We start from the raw sequence: 25644 nt of genomic DNA, 5'->3' as shown, positions 1-25644 counted from the left end.
ATGTTAGGCTCACACTGTGGGGGTTATCGGTTCGTGCCACCATGCTTCATTTTTTAATAACCATGCAGTTTACAAGACTGACTTCCCCTGTGGTCTTTCATGTACCAGCAGCTATTTTTAATACCAACCTGAGCAAAGATTGTGTTTGTGTTCATACGCTCTGTTAGGATTCGGATCTGTCTCCGTCTCTGTTGGATCAGAACCTCACCCTCCTGGTTCCATCCTCAGCAGCCATCAGCAAAATGTCCTCAGAAGACAAAAACTTCTGGACGTTGAGGGGAAACCTGCCGAGTCTCATCAGGTTACAGCTCCGCAGGATTTAAAGTGACATCATTTTATTTTGGGGCTTTTACATGAATATATGTAACAGCTGTGCTGCGATCTGTCCCCTTCTGACAGAAATCACATGATCGCTGGTGACTACCCCTTATCTAGCCTCTGGAACATGTCGTCTGTGACGTCCCTTCTGGGAACAACACTTCGTGTTTCTACAAACGATGAGGTAACGCTTTCTGTGTGAGGATTTCTGCACACAGAGAGAATTTTGATCTTTCATTGAGCCCGTGCAGCTCAGGTGTTTCACATAAACTCCACACGGCCATCGCTGCTCGTCCTCGGGCTGATCTAACTGCCTTTTGGCTGGCTCTCATCTTTCTGATGTTCTGTCAAATGCTTATAAAGTTACAGGTTGTTAAAATAACCTTATCTGGTATCAGGCACATAAATGTATAATCTCTGTGAGCCAAAATATTGCTCTTAAAAAAAAAAAAAAAAAAAAATGTTTGGACTGAATCATGTGAGCATACTTGAGTGGAGTCCCAGAATAAAAATGTGGACTTTCGTCCACTTTCAGTATATGGCTGTAAACTTGGTGCTTTTCTCTAATTTTACTTAAAAAATAAAATGGTTGTTTGTGCAGATCACTTCTGTTGGTGGAGCTCTCATCGGCACGTCAAACGTTGCTGCTACAAACGGACTGATCCATTTCATCGATAAGGTAAAAAGAAATACTACAAAAACAACACCCAGCAAGTTTTTTTGTACCCATTACCGATTTCAGCCTCTTTTTTTTTTTTTTTTTTTTTTTAAATAAAGGTTTTGGTTCCCGACAGAACACCGAGTGAAGGTCTGCTGGCCACGCTCGCTCTCAGGCCGGAGTTCTCACTCTTCAGATCGTATCTCATCGTACGACCTCTCAAACACGCTCACACCATGCTTAAGTGTTCAATGTTTCCTTACATGTTGTGCTTTCTCTGGCTTTTTGTTTAGGATTATAACCTGACCAATGATATCGAACAGGCTGACGAATTCACCATCTTTGCTCCGACAGACGCCGCCGTCACTGAGTACCTGAAGAAAATGGCAGCCACTGCCCTGGTATACAATTTAGGCTTCAGTTTGTCTGCATTTTCATTTGAAGCCGAATCAAAAAGTTTGTATTTGACCCGATTAGTCTTTTTACTCACTGCTGACATTGTTGAAATTTTTACATATTTTAAAATGGATTAAGTGGGCAACACTCAGTTCTGTTATTTCATTCGACATTTAAAGCAGATGGTAAATATAGAACTAAACTCTGTAATTAAAGACTTTGACCTCGTCCTCGGGTTTATTTATTTACTTCCTTCAAATTAGTTGTGCTTTTATTTTGTCACTGAACAGGATGTGAAGACCACTCGTTACCACGTGGTGGCATCGCAGCGTCTGTTAAAAACAGACCTTCAGCTCGGAGGTTACAAAGAGACGATGCTTGGGTTTTCCTTCCAGCTCGGCATTTTCCCACGAGACGGAAAGGTCTCATCATGAAATATTGATTCTGTTGCATCTGATCGCATGACAGTCTAAACAACACGATACAAACTACCTGACCTGTGTTTTCCTCATGCAGCTGTTTGTGAATGATGCTCAGATGAACTCCTCTGACATCCTGAGCGGTAAAGGAGTGATCCACGGTCTGTCAGCTGTTCTTCAGATCAACAGAAATCGCTGCGATGATCTCACGTACACAAAAGTCATGGTAAGGTCCTCAGCCACCAGTTAAGTCCTGCAGATACTTCAGCGCCTCCAATCCAGTTCAATGAATGGAGAAACAATCGCATGATAAATATCAACGTTTTCTTTCTGCTCCAAAGGGGAACTGTGTCGACTGCTTATTCCACCAAAACAAGATCTGCCCCAATGACACCATCCCAGATGTAAGTTTTCGGACTTTTTCTGATCATCGTTAATCTTTCAAAGCTTAGACCTTTTTAACCACCAGGCTCTCTAAACAAACTTTTATACCAAACTAGAATCGGATAAATGCAGCTACTACAGAAAATCTGTTTGCAGATGATTCGATTTTAAGTTATGAAAGATGGAAAATTCTCCCCAAAGTCAAAAGAATTACGTTCAGTTTGTCCGACTTTACAAGACTAACAAGAAGTAGGAGAAGATCTAGAGAGGACTTCATGGTATTCCACTAAAGTAATTTCATGACCTCCCAGTGATCACTGACCACTTTACTAAAGTAACATTAAAAAAAAACAAAACGTATTTTAAGTATAATTGTGCTGAAAAGTAAATTGCTCTTTAACAGCTGTGGGAAAACTGGTATCATTTAGTTGTATTTCATATTGAATTTGACATCTTCAAAAATAAACCAGCGTTTTATTCAATGGAGCGTAAAAATGTTTTTCTTTTTGTGGTGTCGCGATAGAGGAATAACCGGGGACGGTAACTAAGATATTGACAACGCCACCTGGGGGAGGGCGTTACACCCCAGGAAAGATTTCTCTAGCCAATGTACGTGTTGCACTGGCTACCAAAGCCCACAGACTCGTTATTAACGGCAGAGGTGAGACAAAGGAAGTTTACAAATCAAAATTTATTAAGAGGAACTACTAAAAACATAACTATAAAATCAGGAAGGCACCTAGGGTAGCAGGGTTGAGACAGCAAAATAGTTCATTGAAACACTTTAACAAACGATGATTAAAATGACCAGACTCCCTACCACGATGCTACCCTAAAACAATCACAGCATGATAAAAGAATAACTAAACAAAATAGTGGCGACCGGCCACTTGAGGCAACCTACGGGGAGGAGTGCCCAAGGGTGCCACCAATTACTCACCCGTGTAACTTCACTCCAGACCTCACTGTCACTCACACTAAACGGTGCACTCTACCTATGCCCGGTGTGTACACTCGCATGTGTCGGGAAGGGGATTCCACCTCACGTGCCTAGCCCCTCAGCAAGCGGCCGCACCTCCACTAAAGCAATAAAACAAAGCATAAAACGTTACACACATTAATAAGAGATCTACATAAAACAAATACACCCCAAAGTACTGTTCATTATAAAAGCATCACATAACAAACAAAACAGCATGACAAGACAGCAGCAGTATAGTGCAAACCTGCAACAAAAGAGGGAAACAGTTGTCAAAGTCCACCCTACTATATGCCACGTTATGATGAACACAAGAGTCCCACTTACCACAGGGCAATACTAAACTGAGTGGCTTTCCTTGAGAGATCTGCAGTGCTCAACTGCCTAATGCTCTCAGCCACCTTGGTTGGACAAGACTGCCAAATGCCTCCTTCTGGTAGTGAAGCGCAGCTGTTTCTTATAAGCCTGCTAATTGTCAACTGGGAAGGTGTGGATGTTAGTGGTGCGTTTGTGGACATCGTGTAAAATCCTACCCCAGAATCTACTTCACTACATTTTGTAAGTTAGGTGAACTGAAATGAAGAGTTTTATTTTCACTGCTCTATCGCTTCACGCGGATAACTGGTTATACTGTGTAAATATTTTCTTGAAACATGCGTTGTAGAAAATGCTGAAATTAATACTCAGCTCAGATGCACAGCCTGGTCCATGAGAAGCTAAAGTCAAAGTAAGAAGTTGGTGTTTTGCTCTGTGCAGAAATCGGTGAGGAGGACGAGAAAGTGCATGTTCACCCGCACGTTTGAGGGCGAGTGGCTCCCGAGAGTCGGCTGCAGAGCCACCTGCCTCCAGAAGAAGATCGTACGTTTCCTGCTCATTTCAGGGTAAGCATCCTCGGCAGTGTGGCACACTAGAACTCTTCTGTGCTTTCAGGAGCGGAGGTGCTGTGCAGGGTTTTTCGGGGAGCACTGCGAGGCATGCCCCGGTCCAAAGGGTCGGCCCTGCTTCGATAATGGAGTGTGTGTGGACGGGACAAACGGGACCGGAGTGTGTCGGTGTAACGAAGGCTTCAACGGGACCGCCTGTGAAACCTGCCAGAGCGGCAAATACGGAGTCCACTGTGACCAAGGTTCAGTACGTTTCATTAGTCAGCACATGATCTGTCATCTTCATCCTCACCTTCATCGTCACGTGTTGTCTGCTCAGAGTGCGAATGCAAGAACGGACAGTGTAACGAGGGACTGAAGGGCGATGGGACCTGCGAATGTGACGTGGACTGGAGGGGAGTCCACTGTGACCAAAGTAAGGCTGAATGTAGAGAAAAGTGAACGCTGTGATTTAGAACAACAAAATCTCATTTATGAGATCATTTTTAGAAATACTGTTTTTGTCATTTGTGCTGAGCTGCATCCGTGTCGTTGCAGAGATCGAAGCCAAAGCTGACGAGCAGTGCGGCTCGGTGAGATGCCACGGCAGTGCAAAGTAAGTCTGCACAAGTTTAACCGTTACTCTGCGTGCAGGACGCTGGAGGATTTATGCTTCCTGTTAAAACTTTAATCTGGTTTTATAGCTGTGTGACCGGCTCGTCCGGCCCTCAGTGTATCTGTGCTGCCGGCTTCAAAGGAAACGGGACTTTCTGTCAAGGTAACACATGTTATGAGCTCTGCAGGTCACTTACCTGCGGCTTTGGTCTGAGCTTTTTAAAGAGGATTCCTGTGAACCGCAAAGTTTACTGAACACTTTGTGACTCATGCAGCCATAGATCCGTGCGTGGTGGATAACGGCGGCTGCAGTCTGTACGCTCTCTGTAAGAGGACTCGACCCGGCCGAAGAGACTGTGTCTGTAATGCCGGCTACGCGGGCGACGGACTTGTGTGTGTCGGTAAACTCACTTGCCACAACTGCTCACACCTGCTCACAGCTGCTCTGGCTTAGTTATAGTTGGTACAAGGAGTCAAAACGATTTTTAAAAAGGAAAATTTTATTATTCCGAGTCAACATTAACTTGTTCAGATCAGTTTATATAAATTTTTTTTTTTTTAAAAGCAAAAATTAGCTAAGAGGCAATCACACTGAGGATTACAGGGGACATGAAAGAGTGCAAAATACAATCGTGAAAGTTAAAGCAAAAGCATTGACAATAAATCCAGTAATACTAGAAGGGTGTGCTTTGTAGTGTAATGGTCTGACTATGGTGGACAAAGTCTGCAGTAATGCAAAACTTAAAAAGCATTTTGTGAAAGTTCTGCGAAGTTAAAGCAAAAATACCAATGCAAAATATTCCAGATATTAGTTCTTCCAGCATCACAGCAAAAAAGGATTCCAGACAATCAGAAAAGCCTTCAGAGCCAGCAAAATGACTGAAATTAAGTAGCTCTGCTGATTTGCGTGGTTTGTGGTATTGTTGTGCTGTGAGGAATTTAAAAGCTCTGGCTCAGCATCGATCCTTGGCAGCAGCTCAAGTTATCAGACACACGATAAAAAGCTTGAACGCATCGTGAATCCGAGATAACCAGGTGGAGTTTTGTGTTTCTCCACAGAGATAAATCCCTGCCTGAAAGGAAACGGGGGTTGCCATGCCAATGCAGACTGCATTCACGTTGGACCGAACAAAGTAAAACTAGCTAACCTCTACAGTCTGACTTTAAGCACAGCTCTCTGCTGACAGTGGCGCTAAATGTGACTTTGTTTTCCTCGGCAGACTTCCTGTGTCTGCAGGGAATTTTACACCGGTGACGGGAAGAACTGCAACATCATCGACTTGTGCCAAAAGGTGAGTTTGTCTTCACTCTGGCTGGTTTCAAGCTGTGGGAAAGATGAGTGATTCAGAATCAGATGATTACATCATTCAGCTAATAATCACACATACAGCCCATAGTAGCACCAAATCACAGCAGCACTCATCTTGGTGCACTTTCCCTGTAAGAAAACACCAACTGCGAGGCAAGAGTTACACCCATAAGTCCTATTGTGAAGGAGGAAGCTTGTTAGGCTGCTCTATTCAGTGTTCCCAGGACAATAATAATGTCCTCGCCTCCTTTAGCACAGGAACTGTGGTAGTCGTGTTTTCAGTCAGTGCTCTGGCTCTGGTAAGGCTCACCTGGCTGAGCTGGTGACCCAGGTATGCTGCAGAAGAGCAGCATACAGCCACCTGTCTGCTGTCCTGTCAAGACAGCAAAAACAACCCTGAAAGCTGTCTGAGGCTGATGTGCTTCCTTTTCTGGTCACTGAAGCTGAGGTTGAGCGTTGCACATACAGTTCTAGGTTTTCATGCTGCTCCTGTCTCTGTCAAAGGTTTCTTACTTTTATGCTGTAAAGACCACATCAATTCAAGCTGTTACCCTCTCACGTGTTGATGCTGATGTTCCAGAACAATGGCGGCTGTCATCGGAATGCCCGGTGCAACATGACAGGTCCAGGCACTCAAAGCTGCACCTGCAGGCAAAATTTCATTGGCGACGGTGTGACCTGCAAAGGCACTGTGGCGAGGGTGAGCAGCTGAAATACAATGAAAGCAGCGCCGCAGGGCTTTGCACTAACTGTTGTCTCGTTACAGGAAATAGAGACACGTCGTCACACGGACTTTTACTTTGGTCTGATGGTGAGTAGTGCTCCCCTCTGTCGCCCCCTGCTGGTGGAATTGCATTAACAGAACTCTGTTTTCAGATAATGGAGATTTCCCTGCAAGGGCGAGGGCCATTCACTGTCTTCATTCCAGACCCCGAGGCCTTCAGGACAAACACTTCACGCGAGGTCAGACCTTTGGTTACTGCTGGACAAACATCAGCGTGTCTTTGAAGACACACTGTAATTACATCAGAGTCTGGTCAGCTCAGGATGAATCAGAAATTAACAAGTTTGTAATTTTATCTTTTAGATGAGACGGAAGAGAGAGCGGTACGCTAATGTCCTGCGCAGCCACATCGTCATGTGTCACACTCTCCTGGCTGCTGACCTGAGCCAACCACGAAACCTGACATCGCTGTCTGGACTCGTGCTGACCACCAGCATCACCCAGGTCAGCCCTCAGCTGGTTTAATAGATTTATATCTATATTTATGAATCCTGCCAATAAACAAAGGCCGAATCGATGCTTTATTATAAACAAGCATTCTTCAGTTTTATTTCTGTTATTGGGACACTTTGTGTTTGGCTTTTTTTTTCAGGGCAGTGTCTTCATCAACCAGGCAAATGTGACAAAGAGCGATGACCTCAGTGTGAATGGAATCATCCATGAAATTGACAGGATTCTGTATCCTCCAGATGTGGACAAAGACAGTTTTATGCTCGCCCCTGTAAGTATCCATCAGGTCATTTTGGAATAAGGAATCAGGGAAGCTGATGCTGAATGGATCGACTGGTTAGAGCTTTATTATCATATAAAACAATGACCATTGTTACTGAATTATAAAATGATCACTGAATGCTTTACTGTTACAGTGACATGTTAGTTAATAAGCTGTCTATTATTTCATGACCTGTTTAATTACTGTTTATTAAATAACATGTAAAATGCTAAATATATTCTAAAATCTATTTATTGGTATAATAGCATTTTTTTCTAGCTCATTGAAACTGTGAGCAGCTGTCTGACTGTAGACTTTCTGGATGTTATGTTTTCTGTAATGTTTCATGCACACCTTCATTCTGATGGTTTCCTGCAGGATGACTCTCAGCTGAACCTGACCGATGTGGCTGCACGTCACGGTTATCGAACCTTCTACAAACTGCTACAGGTAACACGCTACAACTTCCCCTTCTTCCTTCTCACTGACAACAAGAGCTGCTTATAGAGAATTAGCTGGTTGTGTGTGTTTTTACTCTAATATTGTATTTTAATATTGCACTTTAAGGTGACTGTTGTTCTGAAGTGGTGCACCAATAACATATATTACAGCCAAAGTGCTTAAACCAATATATCAATGTTAACAGAGCAAAAGAAGTGTGTCACTGTTGTTCACTTTGTCCGATCATTGCTCAAACATGTGGAGCACAACAATACTATAACTAATATCAGCAAAGCTCATGTTAAAATGAGATACTACACAACAACAAGCAGCATTAACACAACATTTAGACAAGCTGCACAATGACATCACTTCCTCTGGGTTTTGTAACAAACGAACACCTAGACTACAACATCAGGACACACATGCAAACTCCCTCACACACTCACACACATATAATAATAATAATAATAATAATAATAATAATAATAATAATTTATTTTATTTGAGGGCGCCTTTCAGAAACCCAATGTCACCTTACAAAGAACACAATTAATAAAAGGAACAACAGTCATAAAATACATAAAATAAGTTAAAATTACAAAACAGAGCTTGACAACAGATAAAATCAGCATTAAAGCAAATAAGCCAGTTTAAACAGATGTGTTTTGAGCTGTGTCTTAAATACGGAGAGGGAGTCAATATTTCTTAGTGCAGGAGGAAGAGAGTTCCAGAGCTGAGGAGCAGAGCGACTGAAAGCTCTGTTCCCCATAGTGATAAGGTGTGAGGACGGAACAGTAAGATGAATAGCAGATGATGATCTGAGAGGGCGGGAAACAGTGGTGATATGGAGCAGGTCACACAAATATGAAGGCGCAGATTTATGGATACACTTGTATGTAAGGAGTAAGATTTCTATGGGCAACCAGTGAAGCTGCTGAAGAACTGGGGTAATACGAGCTCTTAACGGAGAGCAAGTTATGACCCGAGCTGCAGAATTTTGAAGGAGCTGGAGTTTATGAAGGGACCTTTTAGGGAGACCAAATAGGAGGGAATTACAGTAATCAATACGGGATGTAATAAGACTATGGACAAGGATGGCAGCAGCATGAGGAGTAAGGAAGGGACAGAGTCGGTTAATATTACGTAAATGGAAGTAAGCAGACCGGGTTATGTAATTAATGTGAGACTGGAATGAAACAGTATTATCAAGTATGACACCCAAACTCTTAACCTGAGGGGAGGGAAGGGTAGGAGAATCTTCAATGTTAATGGAAAAACTGTGGAATTTGGTTAAGATAGATGGTGTACCAACAAGTAAAACTTCAGTTTTATTACTGTTTAGTTTGAGGAAATTGGAGGAGAACCAGGATCTAATCTCAATAAGACAGTCTGAGAGATAGGTAGGTGGGAGAGATGAATTGGGTTTAGAAGAAAGGTAGAGCTGGGTGTCATCAGCATAACAGTGAAAATTTATATTATATTTTCGGAATATATAACCAAGAGGAAGCATATAAATAATGAATAAAAGAGGCCCCAATACTGAACCCTGGGGCACACCAGCAGAAACAGGATAGAGAGTTGAAGAATGGGATTTAAATTGGATAAACTGAGTGCGGTCTGAGAGATAGGAGGTGAACCAGGCAAGGGGGGTGTGACTAATACCAATGGAAGCTAACCGGTTCAGGAGAATATTGTGAGAAATGGTATCAAACGCCGCACTAAGATCAAGAAGGATGAGGATGGATAGGAGACCAGAATCAGCTGCCATCAGAAGGTCATTGGTAATTCTTAACAGAGCAGTTTCTGTGCTATGATTGAGGCAGAAATCCGATTGAAATTGTTCATGGAGATTATGGTCACTGAGATGTAAATGAAGCTGGGCGGCGACAACTTTTTCAAGAATTTTTGAAATAAAGAGGAGATTTGATATAGGGCGAAGATTATCAAAGTTATTGGGGTCTGCACCAGGCTTTTTGAGAATTGGGATAACAGAAGCCTTTTTCAGTGCTTCAGGAACAATTCCAGTGTTCAGGGAGGAATGAATAATATTGGTTATGAGAGGTGCGAACGAGGGAAGACAGGCTTTAACTACAGGGAGTGCAGAATTATTAGGCAAATGAGTATTTTGTCCACATCATCCTCTTCATGCATGTTGTCTTACTCCAAGCTGTATAGGCTCGAAAGCCTACTACCAATCAAGCATATTAGTGCATCTCTGTAATGAGAAGGGGTGTGGTCTAATGACATCAACACCCTATATCAGGTGTGCATAATTATTAGGCAACGTCCTTTCCTTTGGCAAAATGGGTCAAAAGAAGGACTTGACAGGCTCAGAAAAGTCAAAAATAGTGAGATATCTTGCAGAGGGATGCAGCAGTCTCAAAATTGCAAAGCTTCTGAAGCGTGATCATCGAACAATCAAGCGTTTCATTCAAAATAGCCAACAGGGTCACAAGAAGCGTGTGGAAAAACCAAGGCGCAAAATAACTGCCCATGAACTGAGAAAAGTCAAGCGTGCAGCTGCCAAGATGCCACTTGCCACCAGTTTGGCCATATTTCAGAGCTGCAACATCACTGGAGTGCCCAAAAGCACAAGGTGTGCAATACTCAGAGACATGGCCAAGGTAAGAAAGGCTGAAAGACGACCACCACTGAACAAGACACACAAGCTGAAACGTCAAGACTGAGCCAAGAAATATCTCAAGACTGATTTTTCTAAGGTTTTATGGACTGATGAAATGAGAGTGAGTCTTGATGGGCCAGATGGATGGGACCGTGGCTGGATTGGTAAAGGCAGAGAGCTCCAGTCCGACTCAGATGCCAGCAAGGTGGAGGTGGAGTACTGGTTTGGGCTGGTATCATCAAAGATGAGCTTGTGGGGCCTTTTCGGGTTGAGGATGGAGTCAAGCTCAACTCCCAGTCCTACTGCCAGTTTCTGGAAGACACCTTCTTCAAGCAGTGGTACAGGAAGAAGTCTGCATCCTTCAAGAAAAACATGATTTTCATGCAGGACAATGCTCCATCACACGCGTCCAAGTACTCCACAGCGTGGCTGGCAAGAAAGGGTATAAAAGAAGAAAAACTAATGACATGGCCTCCTTGTTCACCTGATCTGAACCCCATTGAGAACCTGTGGTCCATCATCAAATGTGAGATTTACAAGGAGGGAAAACAGTACACCTCTCTGAACAGTGTCTGGGAGGCTGTGGTTGCTGCTGCACGCAATGTTGATGGTGAACAGATCAAAACACTGACAGAATCCATGGATGGCAGGCTTTTGAGGGTCCTTGCAAAGAAAGGCAAGGCAAGGCAAGGCAAGTTTATTTGTATAGCACAATTCAACAACAAGGTGATTCAAAGTGCTTTACAGAGACATTAGAAACAAGAACAAATAAAAAGCATGATTTAAAATTGATTAAAACAAGCAAATAAACTAACTAACTAATTAACAAACAAACAAACAAACAAACAAACAAACAAACAAACAAACAAACAAACAAACAAACAAAACAGTATATAAAATCAAAACAGATAAAATCAGAACAGTAGATAAAATCAGTAAAGGTGGCTATATTGGTCGCTGATTGGTTTTTGTTTTGTTTTTGAATGTCAGAAATGTATATTTGTGAATGTGGAGATGTTATATTGGTTTCACTGGTAAAAATAAATGATTGAAATGGGTATATATTTATTTTTTGTTAAATTGCCTAATAATTATGCACAGTAATAGTCACCTGCACACACAGATATCTCCCTAAAATAGCTAAAACTAAAAACAAACTAAAAACTACTTCCAAAAACATTCAGCTTTGATATTAATGAGTTTTTTGGGTTCATTGAGAACATGGTTGTTGTTCAATATTAAAATTATTCCTCAAAAATACAACTTGCCTAATAATTCTGCACTCCCTGTAACACAGTAGGGAGAGGGTCAAGTTGACAGGCGGATGACTTAGATTTTTTAATGAGATTAGATACGTCAGTTATGGAGGGAAGAGTAAAGCTTGAAAATAACAGACAGGAAGACAGTGGGGGAACCAGGAAGTCTACTTCAGAGTCAGGAGCTCCTAAAGACTTAACTTGATGGTGAATGTCTGAGATTTTACAAGTGAAAAAAGAGATAAGAGAGTTGCTAAAATCAACAGAATACATCTGAGAGGGGAATGTGTCTGGAGGTTTTGTAATTTTACTGAACAATGAATAGAGGGACCTGGAGTTACCTTCATTAGAACTAATTAAACCAGAGTAGTAAGCAGATTTGGCTGAGGCAATGCAGTCCTTATAGAACAAAATATGATCATTGTGCATTTCTTTATGTACAGCAAGTCTGGTTTTCTTGAATAGACGTTCGAGTTGGCATCCTTTAGCTTTAAGGTGACACAGGTCGGAGGTAAACCATGGAGCTGAACGGGAAAATGAGACTGTTCGATGTTTAAGGGGAGCAAATATGTTAAGAAGGTTATAAAGGTTGACATTATAATGACAAACGAGTTCATGAGGGGTTGAGGAGCAGTGGATAGATGGAAGGTCATGAGCGGCAGATGAAAAAACAGCTGGGTTAATATTACTAATTTTCCTAAAAGTGATATTACGAGAGATACAGATTTTGGAAGCGGTTATGTTTGCATCAAAAGAAATAAACATATGATCAGACTGGGGAAACAATGTGGCTTTACAATGGGTGGGGGTAATGCCAGAACAACAGACCAAATCCAGGATATGACCTTTAGAGTGGGTAGGAAATTTTATGTACTGTAGAAGCCCAAAACTTTCCAGGCAGGAGGTAAAATCTCTGGAAAGAGGGATTTTATCATTGTCCATATGAATATTGAAGTCACCAGCAATGATCAGATTTGGAAAAAGTACAGAGAAATGAGTGAGAAGAGCAGAAAATTCATTTAAAAACTCCTTGTTTGGCTTAGGTGGCCGATAAACAGTACATATGATGGTGGGGGTAGATCCAGGGAGCTGTAGTGCAATGTATTCAAATGAATGGGAGTTAAGGGCAGAGACAGGGAGTACTTTTCCAGTGCTTCCGGTGAATTATTGCGAGATCTCCGCCCCTCCCCGAGATGCGAGGTTGACAGGTGTAAACAAACTCAGATGGAGTGGAGTCATTGAGAGAAACAAAGTCATTGGGCTGTTGCCATGTTTCAGTCAAACAAAGAAAGTCCAACTTACGATCACAGAGGAGATCATGTACGAGACGTCCCTTACCAGTGACAGAGCGGATGTTTAATAGACCAAACTTGATGCTGGAGTTGCCATGCCTGACAGTAGGCTTAGTTGATTTAGCCAGGTGGGCCAGCACACTGTGGTCAACAGCCCGGTCAGTCTTGCAGGGAGGACGACGAGTTTTTGACCAGATGGAAAATATTGAGTTAGTGTCACTGATGTTGAACTTCCACGGAAGCCCTCGGTGGATATACCTGCGGCGGGCTGGAAGGCGATGTCCGGGTAGAAGTATAGAGCCACAGGTGGAGAGACAGCCAGGCAAAAACGAAGCCGCAAAAGATCTGTAGCAGAGTACTGGAGAAGAGCTGTCGCCGGGTGATGAATGATGGATAAAAAAAAATCCCAGGTGAGCACGAGCCACACCAACACCCTGTGGATCCGCATCTTAAGCCACCAATATACTCACACATAGATGGATGGAGTGGACTGTGGAGTGAACTAGCAGAAGGGCTGGTGTCCTGTTAGCCAGTTTTATTCGCATGAAATCTCATGTTTTTCAGGACACAGGTGTAATGGACCTGGTGAATGATATCATGTACCAGCCGGTGACAATCTTCCTGCCGTCAGACGGTGTCATGGCATCTCTGCCGCAGGAACAGAAGGACTTCCTGTTCCACCAACACAATCGACCCCAGCTGATGGAGTACCTGAAATACCACATCCTGCACAGCCAGAAGGTAAAACTTCTTTAGAGGGTACTTTTAGAGAAGCGTTAGACACTTTACAGCATGGCAGCTGGAAGAACAGCTCTGAAAGATTTGATAACTGGGATAAAATGTGAGGGTGCCTCAGGGAGGTTATCGCAGAACAAACATGGTGCTGTGGAGGTAAAAACGCTGAAGCAGGTCAGGTGGTTTCTCAGGTTTAGTTTAAAATGCCTTTAATCTCAGGTTTACGCTGAAGGACTGATCTTCCTGGACTCGGCTCGGAGTTTGCAGGGTTCGCCGCTCTCCTTCTCCTGTGGTGGGACAGACAACATTGTGAGTACTACAGTAAGAGAAATCTACAGAGAAGACAAACAAGACAAACATGGACTCCAAATAACCAACTGTCTTTTTGAACAGGGAGAAATCTTCATCAACAACAGGAAGTGTCGGATTGTTCAGAGACACCTCATCTTTAAAGCGGGCATTGCCTACGGGATCGACTGCTTGCTAACTCCTCCCAGCCTCGGAGGACGCTGTGATGAACAAAGAACCTTTGACCTTCCGGTGAATCCTCACTTTACTGTCTGAGATGCATCTGAATGCTACCTGGAACAACCAGACATACTGATTCTGACTGTGTAAACTGTTAATGCTGATGGTGTTGGAGCACGGGTTGTGTGTAACTCGTAGGCTTGAAGTGTACTCACACAGTGAAAGTAACGGTGAGAGCCTGGCCTAATCTACAGTCTTAGAGGCCTGCTGTGTTCATGTTTTAGTTTCTGGTTATTTTTCCTGTAGCGGTGAACAGTCTGAAAAATGATTTAGAGCACCGAGAGCCTGGCAGTGGAGTGTGCCACAACTCCACACTAGTGTGGGTTTAAAAAAGCTAGATGGTCCTAAAATCAGTCAAACATTTCCCACAGCAGCAGAAATAAAAAGATTTTTGCAGGTGAGCTGATGGTTCATTTGATCTTTTCTTTTCTTCTTCTGTGGTAGACAAGCTGTGGAGGATGCAGCTTTTCTTCCACTCGCTGTCCTGCGGGAGGCATTCGTAAGGTCTGAGTCCCATCTTTAACAAACTCACTGCCTCTGTCAGGCTGAGCCTCGAAGGAAACGTCTCTGTTTTTTGTGTTCAGGAGGTTCAGAAGTGTGATCTGCCCACCTTTTCCTTTGCTAAGAACACCGGCTGTCGCCCCATCTGCACCTTTAACATGTGGGAGCCAAAGTGTTGTCGTGGTTACTACGGACGAGACTGTCTGGGTGAGATAACAACGTCATCCTCATATTAAAACCATTTCTTCAGTCTTTCTTAAATTTTTTGAAACTTTTTTAGGTGAAATTGAACAGTTTTTGTTGTGTGACAGAATATTCAGCTTTTTATATCGTTAATTAAAACCAAAGAATAAATATCCTGATTGGCTGCGGTTAGAGTTAGGGTTGGTGCTGAGGTTATCACTGATAATGATTTGAGGGTCTGTCCCAGTGAGAGGTAGGGTACACCTGGATAGGTCACCAGTAGGGATGCACCGAAACCACTTTTTTGGAAACGAGTACGAGTACTTGCATTTCAGTACTCGCCGATACCGATACCGATACCGAGTACTTAATAAAAACATGATTTAAATTTACAGGTAACAGCTTTAGTCCTATAATTTAACAAAAAACAAACAAGGCATGGTTTGGAATTAAGAACATTTATTTAAAATGAAAAGCATGTTGTATGCAACATATTACAGAATAAATAATTATGAAAAAAAAAATTTAAACAGTGACAGTGCAACTCAAGTATTTTTTTCAGTTTATTGTAAACTCTGCCACTTTGGACAACACAAGGGGCATTAATAAACATCTTTGCTATTTAGTGCACAATATTTGAATAAACTAACAACATCCACCAACATAGAACTGTGGCAGTCAGTGCAACTGAGGTAGGTATTAACATCAAGTCTAAGATGACTCACTTAGTGGAGAGAAAAAGTGAGTGGCAGGGTTTTTTTTTAAAGAAAAGTAGCTTTTCTGCATTATCAGCAGTCAGACTGTTTCTGTTTTCATCTATAATGTGTGACACTGAGCTAAAAAGCCTTTCACTTTCCACACTGCTACATGGGGCTGAGAGGTATTTACGGGCTATTTTAGCCAAAGTGGGGAACCTGATTTTGTTGACACCCCAGTACTTCAGAGGACTGTCTTCACGAGGGCTTGGGGCCTCTCCGAGGTATGTGTCGAGCTCAATGGCAGCACCTGCTGCCAGCGGCTGTGCTGCCTGGGGCTGCTCCTTAGCGATTTCGTCAAATACAGTGTCCAGACTGCTGCTAGTGCTGGCCTGGGCCTTGAGGAACAGTTTAGCAGGAGGTTCTGCAGCTTCTGCCCGACTCCCCTCTGCCTCAGCTCTGGACATCATCTGCAGCTCCTGCTTCAGGTGCAGCTTGGCCTCTGGAGCAGTGTTGTTGGCGAAGAAGCGATCTTTATACCTGCACAAAATTCATAAATGTATTAATATGTGGAAAAATAGGAGTGATTTTAGTTTCCCCTAAACCACTGTGACAAATGCCAGCCATTTGACTTTCTGGTAATAATAAGGGAAATGTATTTCATATTATATATATTGCATACATTTGTATTTGTGTATTTTAGTTACAAATATATAATATTTCAGATGTAAAATAATCTTACATTTAGTACTGTAGCTATACTCACTGAATACCTATAGCACACAGACTTTACCTTGGGTCAAGTATGGTGGAGATGAAGTACAGTGGGTTGGTCTCGATGTCACTGAAGCACTTCTTGACAGCTGCCAGTAAGGTTGCTTTCATTGCCTTGACTCTGTGGTCCTAGTCTGTTTCTCTGTTTAGAAGTCTCACTAGCACAGTCACAGCTGGGATGACATCAGAGGCTAGTGCGTCGTAGCTGCTCACTTTTTTAGTTAGTTCCTCAAAGGGGGCGAGGATGGCAACAGTCTTCTCCATAAGAGCCCATTGGTGAGCGGTGAGATAGTCAGGGAGTTCGTGCTCGGACACATACACCCCCAGCACTCGCTTTTGCTCAATGAGGGACTGGAGCATGTAATACGTGCTGTTCCAGCGCGTCTGTACGTCCTGCTGCAGTCTCTTTATTGGCTGGTTGAGCTGTCCCTGAATGTCATCGAGGCGGGAGTAGGTTAAGGCGGAATGTTTAAAATGCCCAACTATTTTCCGTCCCACTGCTATAGCATCAGCTTTGCTCCTCTGTGCTAATAAGCGTGGGTAAACTCTTTCGCTGAGCACAATTTGCCTTTGTTTTCGCGTCTTTGTTCACTTTGAAATAGTTCCACACGGCTGACTTGTCTCGCCTCGCCTTCTCCCAGCTCTGAGCTGCAGCCGGGGCCTGGGGGCGGGCACTCGGCGCCTGTGATTAACCCCTTACATGCCGCTCAAACATAGACAGGTCTCAGACCGTGGTATCGGTCCCCGGTATCGGGGGACTTTTAACGAGTACTGGTACTTTAGAAAATGTGGTATCGAGGCCGATACCAGATATCGGTATCGGTGCATCCCTTCTCACCAGTACTTCAGTGAGCATTTCAAAATGCAAATGATCTCAGTGACATCATATAAATGAGCAGGTTACGTCACTGATTGATTTGATTGATTCAGCTACTGATGGACTGCCTTCTCTGCTCTCTGTGCAGGGTGTCCTGGGGGGTTCAGATCTCCCTGCAATAACCGTGGGAAATGTGATGACGGTCAGCTTGGTAACGGTACCTGTACCTGCGACACAGGTTTCAGAGGCACGTCCTGTGAGCTGTGCAGTGATGGATTCTATGGACCCACCTGTAAAGGTGAGTAATAGACGGGGTTTTCTCTGCGGCGTCAGATTGTAACACTCTTACTATCCTGACTTGCTTGTTTTTCAGCCTGTAACTGCTCAGAGCATGGGTCATGTGACGACGGGTGGAAAGGTACGGGTTTGTGTTTCTGTGAGGCCGGATGGACCGGAGACCGCTGTGACGTTCAGCAGAGTGAGTTCATTTCCTTCGTTGGCTTAGACTGAATTAGATAAAACCGATCAGTCCTAAAGACACTCGCCAGCTCTCAGCGCAGTTCAGACCAAACCCAAGAATAAAAATACTCAGGTATGAAAAGTAGATGTTTGTGCACTTTAATCACACTCATGTTTCTGTGTCTCCTCCAGCTGAGATCTTTCAATGTTCTCCAGCCTGCTCTCCAAAAGCCGTCTGTAAGGCAAACAACACCTGTGAGTGCCGGCCTTTTCATGAGGGTGACGGATTCACTTGCACAGGTAACAGTGGACCAGCATGAGGTGCCATCTCTCTTTTAACCTCTTTCAATCTCATTTAACCCGAACTCTTTCATGGCATGCATTTTTAATTTCTCTGTGCTATATTTGCTATACACAGTTGAGTAATGATGTGCAAAACTCTTTATTTGATGTCTGAATATAGCAGAATTTTTCCGAGTACAAAAAGAAAATGAGAAACAACAATTGTGCTCCTTTGAGCAATATGGGTCATTTAAAAGCCATTTGAAAGAGCAAAATTTAGTTTTGTGATCTAGACAATCCAAAATGTGATATCCCCATATGTGGATGCCAGGTCCTTGGAGGTTAAATGACGGTAGCTGAGTGTGTACATCTTTCCCTGCAGTGGTGGACATCTGTCAGATCTGGAATGGAGGCTGTGCTAAGGGGGCCAAGTGCTCACAGAATGGAGGTAAGGTGAGCTGCACCTGTCCCAAAGATCACACTGGAGACGGGTTCACCTGTCAGCCCATCGACCCCTGTGCATTAGGAGACAATGGAGGCTGCCATGAACACGCTGTATGCACCATGACGGCTCCGGTAAGGACGACATGGGACTTGTTTTCTAAGGTTACACCATCAGGTCCTACTTACCTGTAAACTGTGTGTGTGTGTGTGTGTGTGTGTGTGTGTGTGCACAGGGGAGGAGGAAGTGCATGTGTAAGAACAACTACATCGGAGACGGAGTGACCTGTGAGGTCAGACAGCTGCCTATCAGCCGCTGTCTGCAAAACAACGGCCAGTGTCATCGCGACGCCAAATGCACCGACCTCCACTTTGAAGGTACACGTGAACGTCATTCAAGTGGAAGCTCATTGGATGATGAAGTATTGAGCAGGAGTGTTTCTTGCAGGGTGAATGCATATTGTTATTGTGAGCGAGGTCATGACGTTTGCTTACAGCAGCCGATTTAACCCTCGGAGCTTGAACCCTGACTTTTTTTGAAGTGGAGCAGAAAGTTTGTGTCTGTTGTGATGTGTTTACAAAGATTAATATTTTCCTGCTGATCGTCAAATCTTTCAATTCAAATTTCTCTGAGCCTCATTTGTGTCAGCAGCAGCTACACACCAGGGGTGTTGCTGCACAGAGTAGCGGGTATTTACTAAAACATACATGGAGTGTTTAAGAAATTGACTGTTGTTTCAAATGAATCATCAATGAATGAATAACTCTCAGAATATCTCTAATTATACTTGAATCATAACTTTTTGTACCTTCATGGAAAAAGAAGACATGGATGAATTCATTAATCTGTGTTCCTTTTTCTTCCCTGTAGGTGGAGCTGAGTGTTCCCTTCACTGATAACCTTGACATGCTGAACTTCTCCCTCACTATTTTTCGTACATTCTGATATTTATGTGTTGTGCAGATTCGATGCTCGGTGTGTTCCACTATCGTTCCAAGAAAGGTCAGTACAAACTGAACTACACGGCAGCTGAGCAGGCCTGCGCTGCAGAGGGAGGCCGCCTGGCCACGTACACTCAACTGGCCTACGCTCAGCAGGTCAGTGAACACATCACAGTAGCTCCCAGACAATTGACGTCAGCCCCTGGCACTCCTGCTGAAACATGTCGGCTGTGTGTGGCTCTGCAGGGCGGGCTGAACATGTGTGCTGCTGGCTGGTTGGACCAGGCCCGGGTGGCGTACCCCACCACCTACTCCAACCCAAAGTGTGGCTTCGGACACGTGGGCATCGTGGACTACGGCACCCGCAAAAACCTGAGCGAGACCTGGGACACCTTCTGTTACAGGATGCAAGGTGAGGGAGGAAGATGATGACACGTCTGGCTTCATGTGAACACGAGTGAAAGTAAATCTGTTTGTCAGATTTCTATAATGCAGACAGTGTGTTTATTAAGATATGAGCAGGTGAGGTGCACTTTATTTAAACTTTGTAAATACTTAGTAAAATTTGGCTGTGAGGGAAAAGGCACATTTGTTCCTTCACAGTAGCTGGAAGTCTGCACAGATTAGGTTTGTTAGTTGAAGCGTGCTCAGTGCCATGGTTACGTGCAGATGATCGGCCCGTATATCTTTGTTTCAGAGGTGAAGTGCGAGTGCAAACGAGGTTACACTGGGGACGGTTTCAGCTGTACTGGAAATCTGCTGCAGGTCCTGAGATCCACGCCGAGCTTCTCAAACTTCCTCACCGTAAGTGATGTCAGATCGCTCAGATGCCACTGATCATTGCCTGCACGTGTACAATCCTATCCCTCCTTCTGCAGCAAATCCTGAACTGCTCCCAGGCTTCCGAGTCGGGGAAGCAGCTCGTGCAGCGTCTCAGTAACCTGACTGTCCAGTCCACTCTGTTCGTACCTGACAACCGCGGCCTGCCCAGCAACCAGGTGAGCCATTCACCAGGGCCCTTTAATTTTGTCACACATACAGTTACATCGGTGTGCTCACCTGTGCGTTCCTCCAGACTCTGTCTCTGCGTGACATCGAGTTCCACCTGTCGGAGGGTCAGGCTTTCCCTCTGAGCCAGCTGAAGAACGGCAGCCGGATCAGAACTCGAGTCGGCAGTCTGACCGTCCTCGGAGTCGCCGACCAGCTTGACCCGTCGGCTCTGGTCAGAAACAAGCTCATGCAATTGTCATACACCGCTACACTAACACGCCTCTCTCCTCCTGCTCACTGCGTCAATCTGAATCAGAGGAGACCAAAAGTCTTCTGCAGCACAGTGATCTGACCTAAACGTGCTCAGAGTGTCCCCCTCATGTTTATGGGCTACCTTTGCTAAAGCGCCGCCTTTCCAACTCATTTAGGTGTCTGAGAGAGCAAACAGAACTGTCCTGTCTCTGTGTGTATGTGTCTGAGTGTGTGTGTGTCTCTGAGTGTGTGTTTGTGTGTTGTTTCAGTTGTTTGTATGAAGTTCTAATCTGGTTTCGTTCTCAGTCGTTTCGTTACATCAACGACCACTTCGTCAGCGACTCTGACATTATGGCTGCCAACGGGATCATCCACGTCATTCAGGGACCCCTAAAGGCCCCGGCCCCTCACCCACAGGTGAGTCCGACCTGCCTCCATAATCAGAATGCACACTCCTTATCTGACCCCCTGAATTCTCTGATTGGCTCTGCAGATGCATGTGGCGCACAAAGCTGGGATGGGCATCGGCGTGGTGCTGCTGATCGCGTTGGTGGGCGGAGCCATCTTTGTGGGATACCGCTTCTACCGTAACAACACCAAACCCTTCCAGTTCCACTACTTCAAGGTCAGACTGGAACTTTGCACTGAGGCTAGGGGAGTGCTGTCAGTGTGACGCACCGCATCATGACATTTTTATTTGACGCAGCTTTACTATCGATCTTCACGAGTTACTCCTGTGGTTGCTCTGACAGGAGGATGACGGGGAGGAAGAAGCTCCGCCCACAAACAGCAGCCGCAACATCTGTAACCCGGTGTATGAAGCGGCGCCAGCAGCTGGCGAGTCCAGTGCGTCGGCGGTCACGGTGAGTCATCGGCGGACGTTTGTGCAGCTCAGAATGAAAGCTGTGACCAACGACCAGACTGCAGTCTGCTCTCGGTTTACAGCACGCTCTGTTTCATTCAAACCTTTCAGGCTCTCACTCTGACGACTGAGAGGAGGATTTTATTCGCTTTAATGAGCAGTCAGGTGATTACACTGTGTTTGCAGGTGGACGACAAACACGAGGTGGAGAACGCAGGAAGTTACGACCTGCTGCAGATCAGCTGAGAGGGAAGTGGAACCTTGGCTGATGTCTTTACCCCTCGGTGGACTGGGACCTCTGTGGCCAGCTGGGTCTCCGACACTGCCGGTGCAGTCCCGTTTCAGGCTTCTCTCTGTGAACTGAAGGACTGCTTCGCCCAAAACTTAAAGTTCGCCTAGCAGAGTTGGAAACAACACAACGATGCTTTTCATTTTCTCTGCAGTCTCTCATTTATGAAATGATTCCTGTATAAAAAATATTTTACAGCAGATATGTTTAAATTAACAGATATAAATGAAAAACTGCAAATAAAGCCGAGCTGAATGGGAATGCTGTCGTTTCATGGCCTCCATCTGCCTGTCAGAGAGTCGTCCTCATGACTAAATACACTGAATGTGGATACTTTGATGTAGTGATGTCACTAAACGCACAAACACACACAAGTGCAATAGGCAGAAATGTAAAATATGAGAATCTGTGATGAATGGATTAATTTCCTTGAGTTTTTCTGTGATTGTCCCAGAAACACTAGGCTGGGTTTGCTGTTCAGGTAAAACAACCAGGTGTGAACCGGCTTCACTGACACAGCCGGGAAGGAACTTATAGTGGGACTGAACAGAACACTGCAGGATTCAGAGGTCACTGACGGACCATTGCCCCCTGCAGGCCACAGCTTGTTACACACTTAATGTGAAATGTAATGTTTTACCCGGTCGGTCGTACGCACAGCGGGCAGACTAGGAGCAGCTGGTTATAATCCAGTTTCCCTGCATGTGCACGTGAAAGGGGCGGTGTTGGCACCATCTGACTAATCTACAAGGGGCATTTCATAAGTCACATGACTATGGCACCTACACCAGAAACATACCAGTTTAAGTGAGCTGGACACTGTGGGGCCCATGTGGGTGTGACCACAGTGTCTGCTTGGTGGTTTCTGTTAATTATTCTGCACCAAACTTCTTTTACCACAAAGAAATGTACTTTTTACTTCACTCCTACATTTGCTTGACAGGTGTATCTGCTGCCACCTCCTCTTCAGCACAAACTGATATTTTCACTCACCCACTCAGATGGGTACGTGTCAGATAATAACACATACCCATCACAGTCTGCTTCTCAGTCACAAATCTGAGAACCACACGATACAATATTAAACACATTCAGAAGGCTGTGCTTTCAAAACATACAAACGTGAGTGCTACAAAACTAATCTGTGTGAATGAAAAAATGACCTCAATAAACAGAGAGCTGATCATAGTGTACTTATGTAGTGAAAAACAATTACATTTATATAAAAGTGATCTATGGTCAGTTTCATGCGACATACTGTGAGATTTACATGAAAAGTAAATACAGGAACTTCAGTTGTATTTATTACTGATATAATACAGAGGAACCCCAACAATCACATAACCCCCATGAGCATGCACTTTGGTGACAACTCCCATTTAACAGGAAGAAATGTCCAGCAGATCCAGGCTCAGCTAGGGGCGGCCATCTGAGACACCGGTAAGAGAAAGAAGACAGGACAAAGACATGCTGTGGAAGAGAGCCAGAGATGAACAATAACTAATGATTAAATGCAGAGAAGTGAGTGAAGAAGAAACACTGCATCATGGGAATCCCCTGGCAGCTTACACCTATTGCACCATAACTAAGGGAGGATTGAGGGTCACCTAATCCAGCCCTAACTGTATGCTTTAGCAAAAACGAAAGTTTGAAGCCTAATCTTAAAAGTAGAGATAGTGTCTGTCTCCCAAATCCAAACTGGAAGCTATTTCCACAGAAGAGGGGCCTGAAAGTTGAAGGCTCTGTCTCCAATTCTACTTTTAAATACTCTAAGAACTACAATTAAACCTGCAGACTGAGAGCAAAGTGCTCTAATTGGGTGCTACGGTACTATCAGGTCATTAAGATAAGATGGGGCCTGATTATTCAAGACCTTGTGAGGAGAAGGATTTGAAATTGTGGATTTAACAGGGAGCCAATAAAGAGAAGCCAGTATAGGAGAATCTATCTCTACTCCTGTGTAATCCATAACTGTAAATTTAAATATTATAGGTGGTTTTCAGGAAACACTTAAATGTTCCGTTTTATGCCACATGTCACAACTGGAGTGTGATTAAAGTGGTGGGTGGGCTCTTTCACATTTTGCCTTGTTTTAGTTTAATATTATATTAAGCGTAATGCTGAGGCTGTCATTTTTAGAATCTACATGGATGTTAAAATAACCCACAATAATTATTTTATCTGAGCTGAGCACTAAATTAGATAAAATCTGAGAATCTGTCACAGTAACTGGTTGAGGGTGAAGTTCAATAAGTCCATGACAGCATAAATCTGTACATGATGGCAAACACAGGTAAAAAACAAGAGGACGATGCAACGAAGTCTGAGGCTATAAATCATTGAGGATCATTAGAGAGACAAAGGAAATAAAACTAAATGCAAGACACAAGGAGCCTACCAAAATAAAACAGTAAGTAATATAATGGAGACTGAAGATGAAGACACAGAAATACAAGGGAGGCACAATAAACAGAAACTAAAGGAATTGAATATGAACAAAACTATAACCACAAAAAGAAAAAAACAAGATGGCGCCGGTGAGGTCGGCTGCCGTCACGACTGCTCCGACCACTTTTTCTTTGTCTTTGTTTTTTAAGTTAGTTTTCAGCGTTTCTAAATCGGCAAAATCATCACCATTGGGTACATTAGGTATGACAGTGACACTCTTGTTTCTATTGGTTTACAATGTACTCACAATTCGAAGTTTTTAACTCCGGATCCGAGCTGGCCGAGTGAGATCTTGAGGGAGAACAAAGGGAAGCGGCGGCGGCCTAGAGGGAAGCGAGCCGGCGTCAGGAACAGGCTGAGAGCTCGTGCACACCGCACACCTCTGCCTAGCATCCTGCTCGCCAACGTCCAGTCACTGGAGAACAAGCTTGACGACCTCAGGGCCAGGGTAGAGTTCCAGAGAGACATTCGGGACTGCAATCTCCTCTGCTTCACCGAGACATGGCTGAACCCAGCGGTGCCGGACCACGCCATCCAGCCGGCCGAGTTCTTCTCGGTTCACCGCATGGACAGGACACGGGACTCGGGGAAGTCAAGGGGAGGCGGCGTGTGTTTAATGGTGAACAACAACTGGTGCAACAGTGCGAACGTTGTTCCTCTCACACGCTCCTGCACACCAAATCTGGAACTACTGTCCATCATGTGTCGTCCTTTTTATCTACCTCGGGAATTTACATCGGTCATTGTAAGTGCCGTTTATATTCCACCACAAGCGGACACGGTCACCGCCTTATGCGAGCTGCATGAGGCACTCACACAGCACCAGACACAACACCGGGACGCTGCGCTTATTGTGACGGGGGACTTTAATAGCGCCAACCTCAAACGCGCAGCGCCGAACTTTTATCAACACATCACCTGCCCCACCAGAGGTGAAAGGACACTGGACCACTGCTACACTACGGTCAAGGACGGTTACAAGGCACAACCCCGCCCCCCGTTTGGCAAATCTGATCACGCCGCCATCTTCCTCATGCCAAAATACAAACAAAGGCTGAAACAGGAAGTTCCGGTTCAGAGGAAGGTTGCGCGCTGGACGGATCAATCGGTGGCCGCGTTACAGGACGCACTCGATGACGCAGACTGGGGCATGTTCAGAAACAGCTCCGATGATGATGTCAACGTGTTTACGGAAGCGGTTGTGGGATTCATCGGGAAACTAGCGGATGATACCGTGGAGACAAAGACTATCACAACGTTTCCCAACCAGAAGCCGTGGGTGGATAAAACCATCCGCGACGCTCTGAGATCCCGCACCGCTGCCTACAACACGGGACTCACGACGGGGGACATGGACCCGTACAAAGCCGCGTCATATAACGTGCGGAGGGCGG

At 44.4% G+C, this 25644-nt stretch overlaps 2 protein-coding genes across 2 annotated transcripts in view; one reads left to right on the top strand and one right to left on the bottom strand.

Annotated features, from left to right (window-relative positions):
* Positions 1 to 22063, top strand: part of stab2 (stabilin 2) — a 35456-nt gene extending 13393 nt beyond the window's left edge. Inside the window, exons 29-69 of the mRNA XM_026147228.2 lie at positions 168 to 301; positions 400 to 502; positions 920 to 997; positions 1096 to 1185; positions 1270 to 1377; positions 1663 to 1794; positions 1889 to 2017; positions 2133 to 2195; positions 3911 to 4012; positions 4085 to 4280; positions 4358 to 4453; positions 4576 to 4633; positions 4722 to 4795; positions 4908 to 5033; positions 5692 to 5765; positions 5853 to 5924; positions 6522 to 6641; positions 6708 to 6752; positions 6818 to 6904; positions 7029 to 7169; positions 7318 to 7446; positions 7816 to 7887; positions 13617 to 13793; positions 14007 to 14096; positions 14181 to 14327; positions 14760 to 14819; positions 14900 to 15023; positions 17434 to 17583; positions 17659 to 17763; positions 17937 to 18044; positions 18409 to 18602; positions 18704 to 18845; positions 19432 to 19565; positions 19656 to 19821; positions 20107 to 20213; positions 20288 to 20407; positions 20485 to 20631; positions 20958 to 21068; positions 21145 to 21276; positions 21404 to 21514; positions 21700 to 22063. Coding sequence (XP_026003013.2) covers positions 168 to 301; positions 400 to 502; positions 920 to 997; positions 1096 to 1185; positions 1270 to 1377; positions 1663 to 1794; positions 1889 to 2017; positions 2133 to 2195; positions 3911 to 4012; positions 4085 to 4280; positions 4358 to 4453; positions 4576 to 4633; positions 4722 to 4795; positions 4908 to 5033; positions 5692 to 5765; positions 5853 to 5924; positions 6522 to 6641; positions 6708 to 6752; positions 6818 to 6904; positions 7029 to 7169; positions 7318 to 7446; positions 7816 to 7887; positions 13617 to 13793; positions 14007 to 14096; positions 14181 to 14327; positions 14760 to 14819; positions 14900 to 15023; positions 17434 to 17583; positions 17659 to 17763; positions 17937 to 18044; positions 18409 to 18602; positions 18704 to 18845; positions 19432 to 19565; positions 19656 to 19821; positions 20107 to 20213; positions 20288 to 20407; positions 20485 to 20631; positions 20958 to 21068; positions 21145 to 21276; positions 21404 to 21514; positions 21700 to 21759 — 4614 coding nt within the window. The 3' untranslated portion in view covers positions 21760 to 22063. The remainder of the gene's footprint in view (positions 1 to 167; positions 302 to 399; positions 503 to 919; positions 998 to 1095; positions 1186 to 1269; positions 1378 to 1662; positions 1795 to 1888; positions 2018 to 2132; positions 2196 to 3910; positions 4013 to 4084; positions 4281 to 4357; positions 4454 to 4575; positions 4634 to 4721; positions 4796 to 4907; positions 5034 to 5691; positions 5766 to 5852; positions 5925 to 6521; positions 6642 to 6707; positions 6753 to 6817; positions 6905 to 7028; positions 7170 to 7317; positions 7447 to 7815; positions 7888 to 13616; positions 13794 to 14006; positions 14097 to 14180; positions 14328 to 14759; positions 14820 to 14899; positions 15024 to 17433; positions 17584 to 17658; positions 17764 to 17936; positions 18045 to 18408; positions 18603 to 18703; positions 18846 to 19431; positions 19566 to 19655; positions 19822 to 20106; positions 20214 to 20287; positions 20408 to 20484; positions 20632 to 20957; positions 21069 to 21144; positions 21277 to 21403; positions 21515 to 21699) is intronic.
* Positions 15442 to 17082, bottom strand: LOC145421325 (zinc finger BED domain-containing protein 4-like). The gene is made up of 2 exons (XM_080291474.1): positions 16488 to 17082; positions 15442 to 16234 (listed from the first exon to the last, which is right to left on the bottom strand). Exons 1-2 carry the CDS (start codon positions 16577 to 16579, stop codon positions 15721 to 15723), a joined length of 606 nt encoding a protein of 201 aa, XP_080147600.1. The 5' UTR covers positions 16580 to 17082; the 3' UTR covers positions 15442 to 15720.
* Positions 22064 to 25644: the final 3581 nt, after the last annotated feature.

The sequence above is a fragment of the Astatotilapia calliptera genome, chromosome 17 (genome assembly GCF_964374335.1).
Source record: "Astatotilapia calliptera chromosome 17, fAstCal68.1, whole genome shotgun sequence".
Lineage (NCBI taxonomy): Eukaryota > Metazoa > Chordata > Actinopteri > Cichliformes > Cichlidae > Astatotilapia > Astatotilapia calliptera.
The sequence above is the reverse complement of the archived record's forward strand: the minus strand, read 5'-3'. Positions and strand labels throughout refer to the sequence as shown.